Here is a 17,500-nt window from a genome sequence, read left to right on the forward strand (position 1 = left end):
GCGCTGGAGCGCTAATTGGGGACACTGTAAACTGAAATGAACAATGAAAGTAAATCAAGTCAAATGTTGGTTTTTGAGGAGAGGGGAAACCGGAGTGCCCGGAGAAAACCTCTCGGTGCAGAGTAGAGAACTAACAAACTCAACCCACATATGACGCCGAGTCCGGGAATCGAACCCGGGCCACATTGGTGGGAGGCGAGTGCTCTCACCACTGCGCCATCCCTGTTAAATGTTCATAGTGAAACATACAAGCCCGAAGCAAGGTCTAGAATTAACTTAGAAAATTCTTCTTACCTTTAAGCTTGCCGTTCTCAAAGAAAAAAAACATCTGTCCACTTTATCAAATACTTTTAGATGTGAGGGTTAATCATCTCGGGCGGAAAGGATTTGCAATAGCTTGAGAACAGAGTGGTGTCGCGCGCGCTCAGAGAAGACTGAGAGAAGAATGGGATTTCTAATCGCCGTACGGGGAGTTCGTGCCGTTATCCAGGGTAACTATCACGTGATCAGAGTTGCTTCGATGGCTCAGTGGGAACTTACTCGCTCCCGGGGCGCGCAGCCCGAGTTCGAAGCGAGATGGTTCCTGTTGTATCATACGGGATTCTTATCGAGCGGCTAATCTACTATCCCTGGGGTATGCACATTTGTGACCACGATGAAGAAAAAAAAAACTAGATTATTGACGTGGTCTGCTTGTGGCATCCCACGTAATAGGTTTCTTCTGCCAAACAGTCGCAAGGCGCGCCAACTTGTCTAATTGTACTAGTGGACTGTCATCAATTTAATGGCATAGCAAAGGTTAACCTGTGTAACAGATATGCATTGTTTGTCTTGAAAGAAAAACAATTGGGGCTGAATAACTTTGACAAGGAAGCATGCTTCGCCTCTTTTCTCCACATTGACGTTGCCCAAGGAAGAATATTTCTAAAAGGTTTAAGGTGAACGATCGAATAATTTAAGGTAAATAACTTTCAAAGAATGTATGAAATACCAAATTGAAGTATCAACTTTGTTTGCAGTCAGCCTCACGCTGGATATTTATGTCTGGGTCGATTTACTTTAGCGTTAAATAAGGTTACAGGAAAATTGCTAGAATTCAGTTCGTGAGTGAAAGAGAATTCGATTGCGAATTTGTCAATAGCTGGTTTGGCGGTGCCAGTGATGGCCTTTTTAGATGCTCCAGTGTTCAGCTGCCTCTCTCTTGCGGACCAGGTCAGCATCACGGAGCTTCTGGAACGTTCGCTGAGGGTATCCCGGTTCCAAACCGGTGTCCGGCGCTAACATATCACCGGCCATCATTGGCAAGATACCTTATTTCAATTTGGTCTACCGACTTCTACTTTTGCATAAGCTGAGGCTTTGAGGTGGTTTTCTTTAACAACTGAGATATCATGCATGTTTGGACTGATTTATAGCCTACAACCGTATCCTAATCGACAAACGTTTGCCCGGCAAACTCCAGGGCGGACCAACACTATTATAGAGATTTTAAATAACTGAGGAGAAATTATGCCTTTGTAATTTCATCTGTGAATGATTAGATTGACAAGTCTTTTTGCTGGTAAGGGCTATAAATCTGAAAACCCTGGCCTCCTTCATAAAATTTCGTGGAAGTTTGACTGAGAAAACCGCACACGGTTCGTCCAAAGAAGGGCCCAGTAGATCTGGCCTATTCTCTCTTGCTACTGTGGGCGGCTTGGCGTTATAATGTCAAAAAATGGTTGGCGCTTCGCATTGGAGGCCAAACGATCGAAAACAGCTGTAATGCAAGGAGACTTTGAAAAATGCTGGGTGATACCATAACTGCCCTTAGGCCAATTTTTGTTCGGCACTTTATACTGTAATGCAAAGTTCAAGAAGTGCGAAGCCATTGTGTTTGCTCGTGAAATCTCTTTTTTCGATGCCGTAGTTGTTTTATAAGCTCTAGTTTTTTGAAAAACAAACAGAAACAAACAATATTGCCACAAGGTTACGTCATAAAAATAGTTATCAATGCAACAAGGCGTCATGTTAGACTGAAGTGGACGGGAAACTTTACATACTCAAGAATGACGCACAACTTTGTGTAAACACTAATTGTTTTGGTTAGATCATTGATTATATAAGGCGGCACAAACAATCTTTGTGATTTCAAAGGATCGCATGAGGACAAGTACACGGAAAGTTAATTAAGCGCATGCGTTATAATTGGCACTGCAAAACTTGAGGCATTACCTAAGAATTTTGAAATTCAGTGCACGGAGAGTGCATGGCATTTACGGCAACGCCGTAAAACAACAGCGTTAATTATTAAGTTGCTTTTTTTTTTGCATTTCCAGTGTTTGTAAGGGTGAGTGAGATACAAGAGGATACAAGTCGAGTCTTTATCTCAGATCGAATTGACCGTTAAACACGATCCATTACATTACTTTCGAAGAAGTGGTCGCTCTTACAAAAGATAGCTCTTAGCTTTTTGAGAATGAAAAACAAAACAAGTATTTAAACACAAGACAACAACATTAAGCTCAATTCCCATAAGTCATTTTTCACACTTTGCGCGTAGTTAATCGGCTACAAAACAAACAGACTCTTTTAGCGTTTTGTCAATTCCCAAAAGAGCTAGTGATAAAACGCTCGGATAATTGACTATTTGGACGTCCGCTAATGTACATGTAAGAACTGTTTTTAGGAATAATTTACTGTTTCCTCAAGTGTGGAGTATGAAAGTTTTTCTGGTGATTTGGTCGGAAGATACTTCAGTAAGATGCATTGCTTTTGAGGGTGAACAAATTATGAACTGAATTACAAGAGGTGTGATTATTATAAAAAGTCTCTATATATTTGTACTCCCATTTCAATGATAGAATTCAAGCTATCTTACAAGCTTGCCTTACAACCATAACTCTGATATAAGATCTTTTACAGGAACGTAAATTTAAATCTGACGCACAAAGATCACAAATATCGTCATTGTTAAGATCATTATTACATGTAATAAGATGCGCGATCCTTAGAAGAGCTTCACGAAGTTTCGAAATAGATAACGAGGAAGAGTTTCGGCTGCCGTCATCTAAAAGTGATTTTTTACTCTCAGAGTTGGTTTTGGAGCCAGTTTGCATCGTTTATCGCTTGTAATTCTAGACACAAGTAATGTTTTAAGGATAGTGGCGATAGGGGACTGTAAACTTCGTGTGGTTTATAAAAGACACTATCAAATCAGATCTGGCTTATAAAGTATATTTTCCCTATAGGCTGCATCAAATCATGGAGCAGTTAAACACGGGAAACGCTTTATCACTCACAGACATGAAACAAGAGCTTGGAAGAGCAGTTGCCATGTTGGACAAAGCGAATTCGACATCACCAGTAAAGGAGTCGAGGTATTTACAAATTTGCTTTGCGGTATTCTGAAGTGAAAGCTGAAAGCTTGCTAGGTCTTGTGGAGAAAGAAGTGATTCAAATGAACGAAATTGCGATTGGACTAAAAAAGAAATAGTTGGCAATTTATGCGCCGATGAAATCAAAACTTCAACATCCCCCTCCCCCTTCTCGGGCAAACCCCGGGCATTTCACTATTTTATGTGCCCGGGGAGTGGGGAATTTGACCTTTGCCTTGGTGGGTGGGGAAAATTGAACCGGAAGTGTCAGGTTTCAAATCATTTTTTTTTTCGGGCACCGAAGTCAATATCAGCTATAAACACATGTTTGAACGAGATGGAACATAAAGGAAAATATATAGCATTTGTGAGCGATTGGCTTACAAAAAAGGTCGTCAAAAGTTGTCTTCAAAGGAATTTTGGCTGCGTAACTCGTCTTTGTCATACTATAGAGTGAATACAATATGGTACGTTTTCACAGCCTCATTTCATTTCTGAAACCTGTACGTTTCTGTCAGAGGTAATCAAACGACACCGAACAATGTAAAATACATGCAGTCGTAACGCTCTAGGCTTTGTTGTCGATAAGTATACAGTACCCTCTTTAAAAAACCTTTGCCGTGTTTCGGAGTTAGAGCAGCTTATACTTGCTTATTGACATTGTCCGACTTAATTAATTCATTTTGATAGTCTCAATATTAAAGTTGTGTTTTTGTAGTAGCTCAAGTCCTGGCGAAAACGTGTGTTGGCATGTTTATACAAACAGGAGCCGACAACGATTGTTCTGTAGTAGAGTTTGACAGACAAATCCGACAATAGGGTAGGGCATTTGAACACCATTTTAGGCCGATGGGACGGGAATTTGAACGATCCAGTCGTCAAAAGTTCAAATACCCGGGGTTTTCCTGGGAAGGGGGTATGTTGAAGTTTCAAGTTGATCGGCGCATCGCAAAATGCTGGAAGTTGAATTGCCAACCCAGCGCCCTCAGGCGACAACGACTCCAGCTTCTCCTTGCTAAAAAAAACCCTCTTAAACTTGACCTCTTAGCTATATCAGGATGCAGGATTGTTTGTGTCTTCCTTCACGGTAGGCGTTCTTTGGTTCGTCACGCAGAATGATTTGTGATTTTTTTTGGTTTGTCACGCAATCGTCCGCAACCTGGACCTGCGTCGGCTTTATCATTTCTTTATCATTTTAATGGTCTATTTGTTAAGAGCCAACTTTAGCTAAGAGACAGAGCAACCCAATCCTCCCTCAGGGAAGATCAGTCGTTCATCATCGACAGCTCGTAAGAGTACTTTTAGAATCTTATTTTCACTTTCAAATGAATCGCACGCCAGCATTTTGGATAGTAGTGCCTTGTTACAGTTGCCATATTGCTCTGACGAAAATAACTTTTTCATCTTAGCAATAAGTGAACCGTAACACTTCACAATTACTCAAAATGGCGACGCCCGGGGATATTTGAAAATAGAACTAAGCTTCTCCGAGACTCATCTGAAATGCTTCTAATTAGATTCACGCCCAATTTTGACATCTAACACAAAGGTTGAAGTGTAAGCTCTCGTAATGTATAATGTGATTGGGTCGCTACCCTATCCCAAACTATTTGAAATGGGTGCTTAGAAATTCGCATAGCTCGCTGGCTCACAGATTGTCCAGCCCCATCCCAAAACAAAAGACTAAACAATTGAAGCAATGCCTTAGACTTAAAAACAATAAAATCTGCTTACAATACCAAACGAAAGCAGGTTACGAGAGCTGCTACACTACTGAACACCGTCGAAGCGTCCCTTCGTTAATCCAACGTCGTTGCTACCTACTTCCAGCAATAAGCTGAAGGGTGAAGGTTAGCTCACGGTAAAAGCAGCTGTTTATCCTTACTTGAGGAACAGCATTTGAGATACACTTTGTGACGATAATTAGGGACCTTTAGATTCTAGGACGAGGACGAGAACGAGTACGAGTTTGTTCACAGGCGGCCCAGACGTTGTTTGTGATTTACATACGTGACAGTATTGCGTTACGTTTTGAGCCATTCAAGAGAATGTATGAAACGGTTCGAAAATCGCTCTAAATTCAACTTGTAGTAAAGGATTTAAATAAAAGAAACTTACTTTAGTTTGCTCTTGTGTTATTTTGAAGTCTTCGTGGCAGCTGAGGCGTTCTAAAGTCGTTCTAAAGCCATTTTGACGATTTAAACAGGTTTGCTTTCCATTAAAGTGAAATGGGCCCATTACGGGTATTCCTGGACATGTGTGAGATTCATTTATTTCGGATACAAACGCTTTCTGTAAAAAAAGGAAAATATCATTTCAAACATTACTTCCTGTGATTTAAAGATTGTTTTTGTTGGAGTGGAGTCCTTTCAAGCGATGCAGAACAACCGTGAAAATAAATACTTTAGAATGACAAATGTTGCAACTGTAATTTTCTTCCAGAAGTTCAACAGGGGCAATGAGTGATATAGACGGGGAGATAGAATCGGGTCTTTATTCCGATGACGTCAGCGAAGAGGTTCGAGAATGGATCGCCACCACTTTTGCACGAACCACGCCAGGCATGCGCAGAAAGAGCTTGGCTCGGAGACACACGTTTCGAAGCGTAGTGCAAGCTGTAAAAGCTAGTCTGTACGTAAACAAGTAAGTGTTAACGAGGTTGATGTATAATTTTTAATCTTCAGAGGACGATTGTTTTCATAACTTAATATTCCGAAAAAAGGAAAGGAAAGGAAAGGAAAGAAAGTTTAAGTGTCTAGTCGTTCTAACACTGGAGCACTAATTGGGGACACTGTAAACTAAAATCAACAAATAGACGCAAATAAAATCAAATGTTGGTTTTTGAGGAGAGGGGAAAACCGGAGTACCCAGAGAAAGAGCTCTTGGAGCAGAGTAGAGAACCGACAACTCAAACCCTGAGATTCCGGGATTCGAGAAATTCCCTAATTTACAATCTTCTTTGTTTCTTTTGGCAGAATTTATCAAAACATGACCGAGAGATCAAAACTAAAAGTTCCCGAGGAAGTTCAAGTTTATTTAAAGGTATTTTTAAAAGTAAGGCAAACAAATAAAGCGGTTTTAGTTAGATTAAAGTTAGTAAAAAGATACGGGTTATTTGCATGAAGACGTCATACTATGACAAATAAATTTTAAATTCTTCTATTTCTTTGGATTTCAAGACTATGTTAACTTGAAGCTAAGTGACCCAAGTTTTAAGCCTTGATTTTCAAAAGACACTTCTTTATTTGAAATGGAATTTTTCTATTTACTGGTCCGCCATTATTAACTTTAAAATCTTGAGAGAGCTGGATCGAGGAGAAAATGACGTTCCACCCTCTGAGGTCCAATCGGTCAGTTTAGAACGTGAGTAATGGAGGACCGTGAAATCCAAAACTTACACTCAAACGAAGTAAACAGCCTTCGTATAAAATTTAAAGTCCTAAATTTTGCCAGCCAGGTGTTAAGCAATCACTCTTTCAAAATGTGAAGAAAAATATGAAGTGGTTTCTTGATCATAGTAGCACTTTAAATGAACCGAATTTTGGATAAAGGAAACAATAAAGCTGTTTTTAACTGGATAAATAAAATAATGGGTCATTTGCATGAGGTCGACATCTTACTTCCTAGAAGTTCTTCCCTGTTCAGATTCTTCTACCCTCCTAGGAAAAAGAAAATTGGTAAAATTGTAGTAAACATAGAAGCCACTCGAAGCACTCTGGTGTCGGTAGAAATTTACGGCATCATTCAAATGGCTTTTATTTTGGCCAATTACGACAGAGACAGGACAGTAAATTAGCCAGTCATCGACGAAAAGTGAACTCTTGCAGCCGTCTTTAAGCGCGGGAAAAACCAAGCGACCAAATACTGTTGGCTTAAACTCTGATTGGATGAAAATATAGCGCGAGAGTTTAAAGCCAATAACTACATTTTCGTTAAGCCGACAAAAGCCAACTAAACTAAAACTGCTCTAATATCATTTCTGCGTGGTGAAGCGTGATTTTTTCCACGTCAGCGCTAAGTTTTTACCTTATATATGTGAATTTTTCCTCGTCATGTATATTAATTTTTGTTCATAGAAATTAGACAGCTGGACCTTTGATCCCTTCAAGTTTAACGAAGTGACAGGAGGCCATCCTCTTCGATACATAGGACACGAACTCTTCACGCGTTATGATCTGCAAACAAAATTTAAGGTAATGCAGTACAATTTGTGGATGGAGAGCAACACCGCATTCGACTATAGTAATTTTTACTTTGAAAGGAGTTTTGCTCAAGCTAATTGCATTACTCTGTCAGGGAAAAAGGTCTTGCGAGCGCTATGCTTTAGAACCAACTCTTGCTCTTGTCGTACAAATCTCATTTTGGCGAATCACGAGCGCTTGTTTGCAAGGGTGTTACCGCCGTCTTAGATCGGAACGTGTTACAATAATTGCTTACAAAATTCGAATTGACACGATCGCCTTCTTCCAGTAAATTTAAAGCCCCAAGTGTAACGACATTGTACTTTACCTCCCACAGATTACCACTGGAACTTTAGATCGATTCTTACTGAGTATAGAGGACGCATATAAGAAGCCCAAGAATCCTTATCACAACGAGCTACACGCAACGGACGTAGCGCATTCTGTGCATTATTTCTTGTCACGTGTCGGCTTGATGGTAAGCCAATCACAATATATTATTTTTATAACACATCATGCATCCAAGGTGCGGGCGTTGGCCATTTTTTCTCCCAAACATTTCTTTTGTTTCTGGTAAACCACTCAGTCTATCAGCTCAGCTCTTGATGAGGAGGTAAATGGATGCGAATAGTAAATGAAAATTTCGTTTCAACTAACATCGAAGCAAAGCTCAATATTCGATTGTAAACTTCAGCACGATTTGAATGCTGGACCTTTAGCATTTATTTAATAAAAATAGAAGAGCATAGTGTGAATTGGAGGGACACCTGTGTTAGGAAAGGGTGGTAGAGTTCGCTGTACTCGCTATCAGAAAATTCGTTCATAAAGTTCGTAAATACTATGGTGATGCACAGGATTTGAATATAGGAGGTTCGGCATTTTTCTACAAGAGCGTTGAATTTCACCCACCAAGGAACTTTGAAAGGCCGCACGAAATATGATTGATTCTAACGAGTTCATCAGATAAATTGCTTCAGTCCACGTTTGAAGGTCTGTGTTCGGTTCTTGGAGATGAACAAACTAGTTTTGAACAGAGAGCTACTAGTCTACCCGTCCGACTGGGAAGCAGTTTTTTTGCGCTGGAAATCGAAATTGAATTTGTTTACCCACGGAACACCTTACATATGACGCCGGTACCGGGAATCGAACGCGGGCCACATTGGTGGGAGGCGACTGCTCTCACCACTGCGCCACTGCGCTCTCTCTCCCTGCTAAGATATGCGATCGCGTGACCAGAGATCACATGACTAGGTTTAATAAAGGCAGGAAACCACCCTATTCCCTATTCCCTATTGCCACCTAGCCTGCGAACAGCAGACGCATTTCCGGTCGTCGCTTCTCTCCCTCCGAAAAAGGAGGGAGAGAAGCGACGACCGGAAATGCGTCTGCTGTTCGCAGGCTAATTGCCACCCTGGTCAGAGTTTTTCTCTGTCCTTTTGTGGGCCCAATTCCTTTAGTAGGGCTAACGCTCACGTGGTCTATATGGGTAGAAAACTAGCACTTCACATTACCCTCTAATAGATAAGTCTATTCGACAATGTTGTATTGAGTATTGGGGCCTCGCCTGAAACGCTATTACAAATATATCTCCTTCTTATGTTTTGTATTCAAGAGAGTTTGTTGTCCATGCTGACTCCGCAGGAAACAATCTTCTCCTGTCATTCCAAAATTATCGCGTATTCCAAGGGGAAAATCTAGATGTTTTATTTTTTCTTTAGAAACCTTGCTTCCCTCTATATTTAAGAACCAATACTTGTTGATTTGACTTGCAGCACTGTATGAGTGAGTTGGAAATATTCGCTATTCTTCTTTCCGCCATTATACACGATGTCGAACACACGGGAACGACGAATAACTTTCATGTCAATTCAAGGTAATTTGCTGTAAGGTTTCTTTTTGAGAATTATTACATTTCTCAGATTGTGCGCCCGCCATGATTGGCCAAAAAGCTAGTTCCGAAATCTCTGTTCTTTATTTATTGTTTTAAATTGGTTAGTTTCTATGTTAGTATCAATGCAAGTAGCTTTAGAAGGAATGACTCAAAAATCAGAATTCTTTAGGTCGCAAGTTTCTTTGCTAAGCTATGCTCAGAAATGTCAACATCACTCGTGTCTCGGAATACAGACAATTGACGTCACAAAGTGTCCCCCAAATGCTGCTCTTTAGGTAAAGATTAACTGCTGCATTTTACCCTAAGCTAAAAATAACGCTAACCTTTACCCTTACCTTATTGTTGAAAATAGGAAGGAAATGCTTAGACTTAAAAGGACACTTTGTGTTGATATCAAAATAGAGCTTGCTTCTAATTCACTACTTGCACAATCCCATAATTTACCGCTATTACCCCCCAAAACTTTTGCATAACCATTGTTTGCAATTTCTCCTGGGAAATGAAAATGTCGCAAGAGAAATCGAAAACAATGCCTATGCAGATTTTTGGGGATTTGAAAGAGGTGTATTATGGGATTTGTGCAAGTAGTGAATAGGCCATTTCGGAGTTCAAGTCTGTCTCCTCTTCAAAGCGAATCTAAGTGCGAAGTTTTTCTTATGAAAATTAGTTTTTATTCAAATGTAAAGTAGAACTAATTACCATCACAAAAACTTTGCACTTAGACTCGCTTTGAAGAGGAGGCAGCCATTAACTCGGAAATGCCCTGTTACTTGGATTTCTGGACAAAACGGTCTTTGTTTTGACAACTTGTAAACCATCCTGATTCAGTCCTAGGTTCCCCTCGCCATTTTCTAGAAGTGACTTCATCCAGGTTTACTTTGTGTTCATTTTCAGGTCACATCTAGCTCTATTATATAATGATCGTTCGGTTCTAGAAAACCATCATTTATGCTGCGCATTCACGCTTTTGAAATCGGTAAGTGTGATTCTTCATTCACCTGCTTGCATATAACCGCCGAGAAGAAGCTTTGAATCGTGATCTCGACTCAGTCAATAATTGTCTTGTGTCGAGTAAACTTACATTAAACACAGCAAAAACTGAATTTATGCTAATCGGCTCAAGACAAAGGTTGAATACTCTGCAAAACTGCAATATCCTTAGGCGTTTTTGTAGATGAAAATCTCTCTTAGAATACTCACATTGAGTACTTAATTAAGAAAGAAAATTTCTACCGTTATCGGCGCACTTAAACGCGTCCGCCCTTTTGTCTCTGCTGAAAACTCAATAGGCCGCTTTAGCAACGACGACGGCAACGGCAACGGCAACGAGAACGTCATCGTTAAATGTGAATTCGCGCTATTGTAATCGCTTCGCGACTATTCCAAACATTTTAACGTGGCAATAGGTGTCGCAAACGCTCAAGAACGAAACTAGTATATACGGCCCTCAATTTAGGAGAGAAAATGAAAATTTTTCCTCAAGCGCTGACGTTCTCCTTAAAACCTTTAGTCATTTCACGTTGTTGTTTTGTTGACGACGGCAAAAAAATAGACAAAAATGAAGAGATGCACGTGCAAAGCGTGCAAAGGTTGTGCTTTTGCTAACTAAATATGCAAATTTGTGATGTTCTCGTTGCCGTCGCCGTTGTCGTTGCTGAAGCTCCCTATTAGGGAGTTTAAGATCTGCGACGCGACGGTAACGAAAACGTCATTTAAAAGTGCAACTTCAGGTCAATTAATCTTTTTCGTCATTATGTCGGCTTGTCTAACTTCTAAAAACTAGTGTAACTTTCCAGGAACTGAATTAGGAGGTGCGGTGTTGAGGCTACGACAGAAAATTCAAATTCGCTGCCTTGTGTTCACGTTCCCTGAAAAACTTGAGAATTGGTAATTTCACGTCGCAGATTTGCAGAAAACGTCAAAGAAATGTACAAAAAGCACGTGTAGAGTGTGCAAAGATATTGTTTTTGCTCATTAAATATGCATAATTTGTGACGTTTTCGTTGCCGTCGCGTCGTAGATCTTAAACTCCCTATTGACTTTCGTAGCACGAGCGCGATCTAATAATGAATTTTTAATAATTATCACAGGGCACAAGGATTCTATCTGTTACCTCATATTCTCTTCACAGCGCACTATACATTTATGTTTGGACATGATTCCAGGCTTCCATACCCTGTGCTTGTTCCACAACAGACCTCTTTACAGTTGTGTGCTTAGTTACCTGGCCTTTAAATGAAAGTGAGGCTGGTGTTGACCTTGTTATGATACAGACCTCCCTCTTTTTCTAATGTTAATGGTGTCGTTGTCATGCTTATTAGTAAGAATTTACATAAGAAAAGCAGTGAGGTTTCTATCAAAAGAAGGACAACTCCAGCCTCACTTTCATTCATAGGCCAAGTAACTAAGCATACAACTGTAAAATGGACTACTCTCAAAGGTGGCACTCATTCAAAAACATTTGCTAGGACTCTTTCTGTGCCGCGTAAGCCACGTAAACTTGGCAGAACTAGCAGTAATTTAGACCCACAACCGTGATGTGAGAGGCATGGGTCTATTCTTGAATCGACGTCACAAACTGCTTTGCATACCTGTTTTCAAAGAAATCTTGCACTGCAAAGCAGTTTGTGACGTAAAATCGAAAGTAGACCCATGCCTCTCACATCACGGTCGTGGCTCCAAATTACTGCTAGTTTTGATAACTTTGCTCTTCTTGCCGGTCGCGGCAGGTAAAGAGAGAAATTTTGAGGTGAGAATGGTAACACATTTTTGGTGGGGAGATATTAGGGCCGTTTATACGAGAGAAAATAAACCGCGGCGTACATAATACGCGAAAGGAACTAATTATACGAGTATAAACTCCCAGGCCAGGATAAACCGCGGCTTGAGAAAGCCGTGAACGTAGATTTTGTACCATTTATACGGGGTGTTCGCGTCTTATGTAAGCCGCGGCTTATTTTCTCTCGTATAAACGGCCCTAACATTGTCGACGAAAAATAGTTGAGCTTAAGTGCACTTTAAATACTGACATTGTCATTGTTTGATTTTGTAGCGAGATAAAGATATCTTTGCAAGCTTAACTCCAGAACAATACAGGTTTGTGAAAAGCCTGAACATCTTTAACAAATTCTCCTCCCTTAGTTTGAAAATTAAGGACAAAAATACTACTTCGAGATAGTTTTTGCCACGTTTTCTTTTACAAGATTTCTGTGTTCATATAGGAAATAAAGACAAGTAAGGTCAGCAACTTACTTTTTGCCTGAAAGTTCCTTTTGAGGTTTTTTTTTTCGGAAATTTCCCCGCTGAATGGACCCTATTTTCCCAAAAAAATATTGAGGCTAAAAAAAGGTGAGGCTAATGAAACCAACACATGATTCACTGTTACTCCGAGTTTCGTGCTTACGCACTCATCAGACAGTATTTAATAAAGAAAATTCCTATCACTTATATACAAGCGTGTGAGAAAAGTTATTGTTATTTGCATAATTACAATGGGCGTGAGTGAGCTATTTAAGGGCGTGGGTTGTGAGTGAAAGTCTATTTATAGATGACAGTCAATTGTTCCTTAAGTAGAACTTGTTTTCGTGGCGGCACTTCGAGATAAGTTCAGATCTTTTGTTCAGCAGTTCGTCGGGCTTGGAGTTAATTATCATTAGTTTTTCTGTCGCGCAAAGGTCGCATCTCTTCGTGATGTTGCTGTACGGTCTATAAGTGATAGGAATTTTCTTTATTAAATACTGTCTGATGAGTGCGTAAGCACGAAACTCGGAGTAACAGTGAATCATGTGTTGGTTTCATTAGCCTCACCTTTCTACGATTTAGCTCTACACTTATGTGTATTGAGCACTATTTAACAGTGTTGGCAGCCTTATTATTATTATTATTTCTTCGATTTTAAAAATATGACTAGCCGTAAAAATTGAACTCACAGCTCTTTGTGCCACTTTCGTTTCCAGTGATATTAGGACCTTGGTAATTGACATGGTCTTAGCAACAGATATGTCTTCACACTTTGAACAACTTCGAACGATGAAAGCAGCTTTATCAGTTCTTGGGAGGTAAGAAAATATACCAAGCTGCTTGTATACAGGCTGATGGTCTGCAGAAAAACATCTTTTTTTTTCTGAATACAAAATTCCTGGAGTCAACGTGATGTAAGGGTTACGTTTATTGGTTCTCTACTCTGCTCTGATCCGAGAGGTTTCTTTTTTCTCTGGCCACTCAGTCAGGTCCGGAACCCATGACCCGGAGCCTACAACTCTACTGTGTTCGTGTAACGCCGTTTTCACAGACCGATTTATTTTTAGATTGAATTTCCCGCTAATGAGACTCCCACCGGAGCCCGATCCGATGACCAATTACAAGAAATGAAGCTGACACCATAGGGTCACCGAACCGGAACTGCCTTTGTTTTTTCCGGAAAAGATAGTCTAAAAATAGATCGGTCTGTATAAATGCCGTTACATAGGCCCAGTATGGGAGCTGTAGGCTCCGGGTCATGGGTTCCTGGGCCCGGTTGTTCAAAAGCCGATCAACGCTAATCCCGGATTAAAAATTAACCAAGGAGTTCATTTCTCTATTCCCAAATGCTGTTCAACGCTGATATTCGGCAAAACTTTACATTAGAAGTCAATCCTGAACAACAGAAATAAGCAAAAGAAACTTTTACCAAAAAGTTGAAAACATGAAGCAAAAGTTTACGCTAATCCTGGATTAAGTTAATCCGCTTTCGAACAACCGGGCCCTGGTCAGGTCAGTTTCCCACTCATCAAAAACCATTATTTGATGGGATCTCCTTTGATTTGACTGATCTCTCCATTACAGGATGTCCAGTGCTTATTTTTTCCTTTTTTCTGCGCCCCTCCCATTTTGTCGTCCACTTTTTCCCATTTCATTTCTCATTTTTCTCTCTCATTTCCCATTTCTTCCCATTTTCTTCCACTTTTCAATGTCCAGAAATACCCCTAATTAGATTCATACAGATTTCAATAAGCGTCACGAAGTGTCCCTCTACTCTTCTCCCCAACTTCATCATGACTCGTGTCTCGGAATACAGACGATTAACGTTGCAAAGTGCCCCCCCCCCCCCCCCCTCCAAATGCTGCTCCTCTGGTAAAGATGAACAGCTGAATTTACCCTAAGCTAAAAATAACGTTAACCTTTACTGTTACCTTATTGTTGGAAGTAGGTAGCAAAGGCTTAGACTTAAAAGGGACACTTCGTGTTTGACGTCAAAACTGGGCGTGCATTTAATTACGTGCCCTTCTGGACATGAGCGCTTTTTTAAGACGTTGTTCCCAATGTACTTCCGGCCTCTTTCAAAATTGACCATTTTAACAGTTCTGTGCTCAGTTACCAGGCCTTTGAATAAAAGCGAGGCTGGAGTTGACCTTGCTTTGATACATACCGCACTGCTTTTCTTATGTAAATGGCAACTCGTTAGTGTCACAAACACATGATTTACATAAGAAAAGTAATGAGGTTTAATTTGTATGGTCAATTCCGGCCTCGCTTTTATTCAAAGGCCTGGTAACTGAGCACAGAACTGTAAAATGGTCTATTGTAAAACTCGTTTGAATACATGATAGAGAAAATGTGCTTTGTAAATGCTATATTGTTAATCCTAATGGGAATCGTATTTGCTTTCACAAGTCAAATAGAAAAGAGCCATGCATTGGAATTCATTCTCCACGTATCCGATATTGCTAATCCTGCAAAAGACTGGGAACTACACCGTCAATGGACTTCTCGGATTATGGAAGAATTTTTCTGTCAGGTTAGGACTGGACGATAGCTCTTTAACCCTTGCTTGAGGTAGCTGTAGAGCATAAAAAACTGCCTTGTTTAAATAAGTAGAGTGTTTCGCTTTCTGAAACCCGAAGCCCGAAGCCCGGAGCAACCGAGGATGAAAATTGCCGAGCGTCGAGACACTAACTGTCAACGTTTGGCCTGAAACTCTCATGTGCTCTCGGCTACTCTCGTCGAAATTCGTGCGCTCTCATCGAGTTTGAACCTGTTCAAATTTTTTGTGAGAGTAGACGAGAGTATTCTCTCGTTTGGCCCAGGCACTGAGAGTTGACGAGATCTCTCGTGTAACTCTCACGAGAGCAAACCACTCTCGGCAACTCTCATCCTCGTTTGGCCCAGGCTTTAAAAACTTTATTCTAGGATTTGAGTGTTCTTGGCGCGAGGGAATTTACTACTGGCACGTGAAGTCCGTGTATGCGCATCAGTCAGCGTGCAGATCTGGCTCCTGTACCACTTGAATCAGTATGCACAGATTTTTATCCAACAAAAATAAGTCTAGAAATGTCTGATACTAATGAGATTAAATTATTGTTGTTTGCTCCCCAATAATGTAAATGTGAATGCAAAGAAAGCATACCGCCTTATATAGTAAGAAATGCGTAGTTAATCTTGATGATCATGAATATCATGTGTTGTCTCAGGGAGATCGTGAATTGGAGCTTGGCTTGCCTATTTCACCACTATGTGATCGGTCTGTTACCTGCATTCCAGAGAGTCAGTTAGGTGCGTCTTATATAAAGTATACTGTGTCCTTCATTAAACCGCTTTGGGATCCTCAAATTGTTTCTCGGCTTTTGTTGAGAAGAATCACCCGATCCAAAGAATTTACAGATTGTAAATATTTGCGTTATCTCTACAAGAAAGAGTTACGCCACAAATAATGACTAACAAGAATTAAAGGCCAAAATATGTTAGGATTCTATGAAAAGGAGCATACAGCCTTATATAGTTGTGTTGTGTTTTTTTCAGCTAATTTTTACCGAGCCAATTTTAGATTGATTTTTGCCCGTGACGTCAGACTTACGCTGGAGCTTTGCAAGCCAGACGGTTTCTTTTAAGTTCTTAGTTTCCTTAGTGTTGGGTTATTTGGCGAACGGTGGAACGCAGTTTGTGTGTGTGTAATTTCTTTTTTAATGTTATTCAAAATTGACTTTTACGAAGAATATGTTCCGAAAAGTTATTTCGAAATAGCTCCCTCTTAAAACGTTTCATAAGGAGTTGCATGTTCATATGGATAGTTAGGAAGAGAATTTGGGAAGGAATAGGGCATTTTCACCCTTCAGCAACATTAATTCCCGATTCTGTACTATTTTTAACAGTAACTACAAATTTGTCAAGTAGGGAAAATACAATTTTCTTATTTTTACATGATTGTCCTATTGTTGCAACTCTTTTCGCTTGTAAAACGTGACCCAATCCTCCTGAAATTAAATTGGCTTTTACGGCGTTGACAATAGGGAGCTTTTGCACGCGATGTTTTTGGGCCATGGACGCCAATCGGAAGTGAATTTTTGGCATGCAGGATAGTGGTGTCTCCCAGAGTTTTAAAGTAATCGTCTGCAATAGAAAAAAGCTACTAAGCAATATAAATGTGGTTCTTTGAAGACAAGTTAAAAGGGAAAACAACTCACTTCTCATTGCCGTTAGCGGCTCAAGAGTGTCTCGTGCTTAATTATGCTCTCGTGCTGATGTTGTTGTTAATGAAGATGACAGGAAAGAAATGTATCAAAATTTAAACCGCACGTGCTGGGCGTGCAGCGCCGTGGTTCTTCTCTTTCTTTTTCATCAATCTATTGTTTTTTGGCGGCTTTCTCGTCCTCTTCATTGCCTCCAAGTATCATTTCAAAACGCTGTTCTTCGCCAGTTAGTTCTTGGCCAAACATAATCGAGGCACGAGGTGCAAGAAAAACTACGGATTGTACAAGCGCATTTAATCGCGGTTTTTTCATCCTTAGGTTTCATCGAATTCGTCGTGTTACCAGCATTCGATATTTGTTCCGAAATGTCAGACATCTTACTGGAAACAAAGACTTCACAAGTCGCGGGTGAACTTGGCCTAGAGGGGACTGGGGGCAAGGAGAGGGCCTGGGTAGCACCAATTGCTGATAATAAGCGGAGATGGAAAGAACAGTGTAAATCTTCCTCCAGAGGTAAACGTTTGTTGTTGTTGTTGTTTTTTTTTTTAATGTAGACCAGGCTTTACTAAATTTATCTTTCACGTGTGAGGACATTGATGTAGTCATGGTTACGGATATATCAGCCAA

At 40.3% G+C, this 17,500-nt stretch overlaps 1 protein-coding gene across 2 annotated transcripts in view; it reads left to right on the forward strand.

The window, feature by feature from the left end:
- The window catches only part of LOC138049421 (dual specificity calcium/calmodulin-dependent 3',5'-cyclic nucleotide phosphodiesterase 1A-like), a 29,521-nt gene that overhangs the window by 9,897 nt on the left and 2,124 nt on the right, over nucleotides 1–17,500 (forward strand). For both annotated transcript variants that reach the window (XM_068895682.1, XM_068895683.1), the window contains exons 3-14: nucleotides 3,231–3,359; nucleotides 5,799–5,999; nucleotides 6,332–6,398; nucleotides 7,433–7,549; nucleotides 7,875–8,015; nucleotides 9,310–9,410; nucleotides 10,323–10,404; nucleotides 12,481–12,524; nucleotides 13,385–13,486; nucleotides 15,081–15,204; nucleotides 15,878–15,959; nucleotides 17,192–17,386. In XM_068895682.1, coding sequence (XP_068751783.1) covers nucleotides 3,231–3,359; nucleotides 5,799–5,999; nucleotides 6,332–6,398; nucleotides 7,433–7,549; nucleotides 7,875–8,015; nucleotides 9,310–9,410; nucleotides 10,323–10,404; nucleotides 12,481–12,524; nucleotides 13,385–13,486; nucleotides 15,081–15,204; nucleotides 15,878–15,959; nucleotides 17,192–17,386 — 1,385 coding nt within the window. The remainder of the gene's footprint in view (nucleotides 1–3,230; nucleotides 3,360–5,798; nucleotides 6,000–6,331; nucleotides 6,399–7,432; nucleotides 7,550–7,874; nucleotides 8,016–9,309; nucleotides 9,411–10,322; nucleotides 10,405–12,480; nucleotides 12,525–13,384; nucleotides 13,487–15,080; nucleotides 15,205–15,877; nucleotides 15,960–17,191; nucleotides 17,387–17,500) is intronic.

The sequence above is a fragment of the Montipora capricornis genome, chromosome 5 (genome assembly GCF_036669925.1).
Source record: "Montipora capricornis isolate CH-2021 chromosome 5, ASM3666992v2, whole genome shotgun sequence".
NCBI lineage: Eukaryota > Metazoa > Cnidaria > Anthozoa > Scleractinia > Acroporidae > Montipora > Montipora capricornis.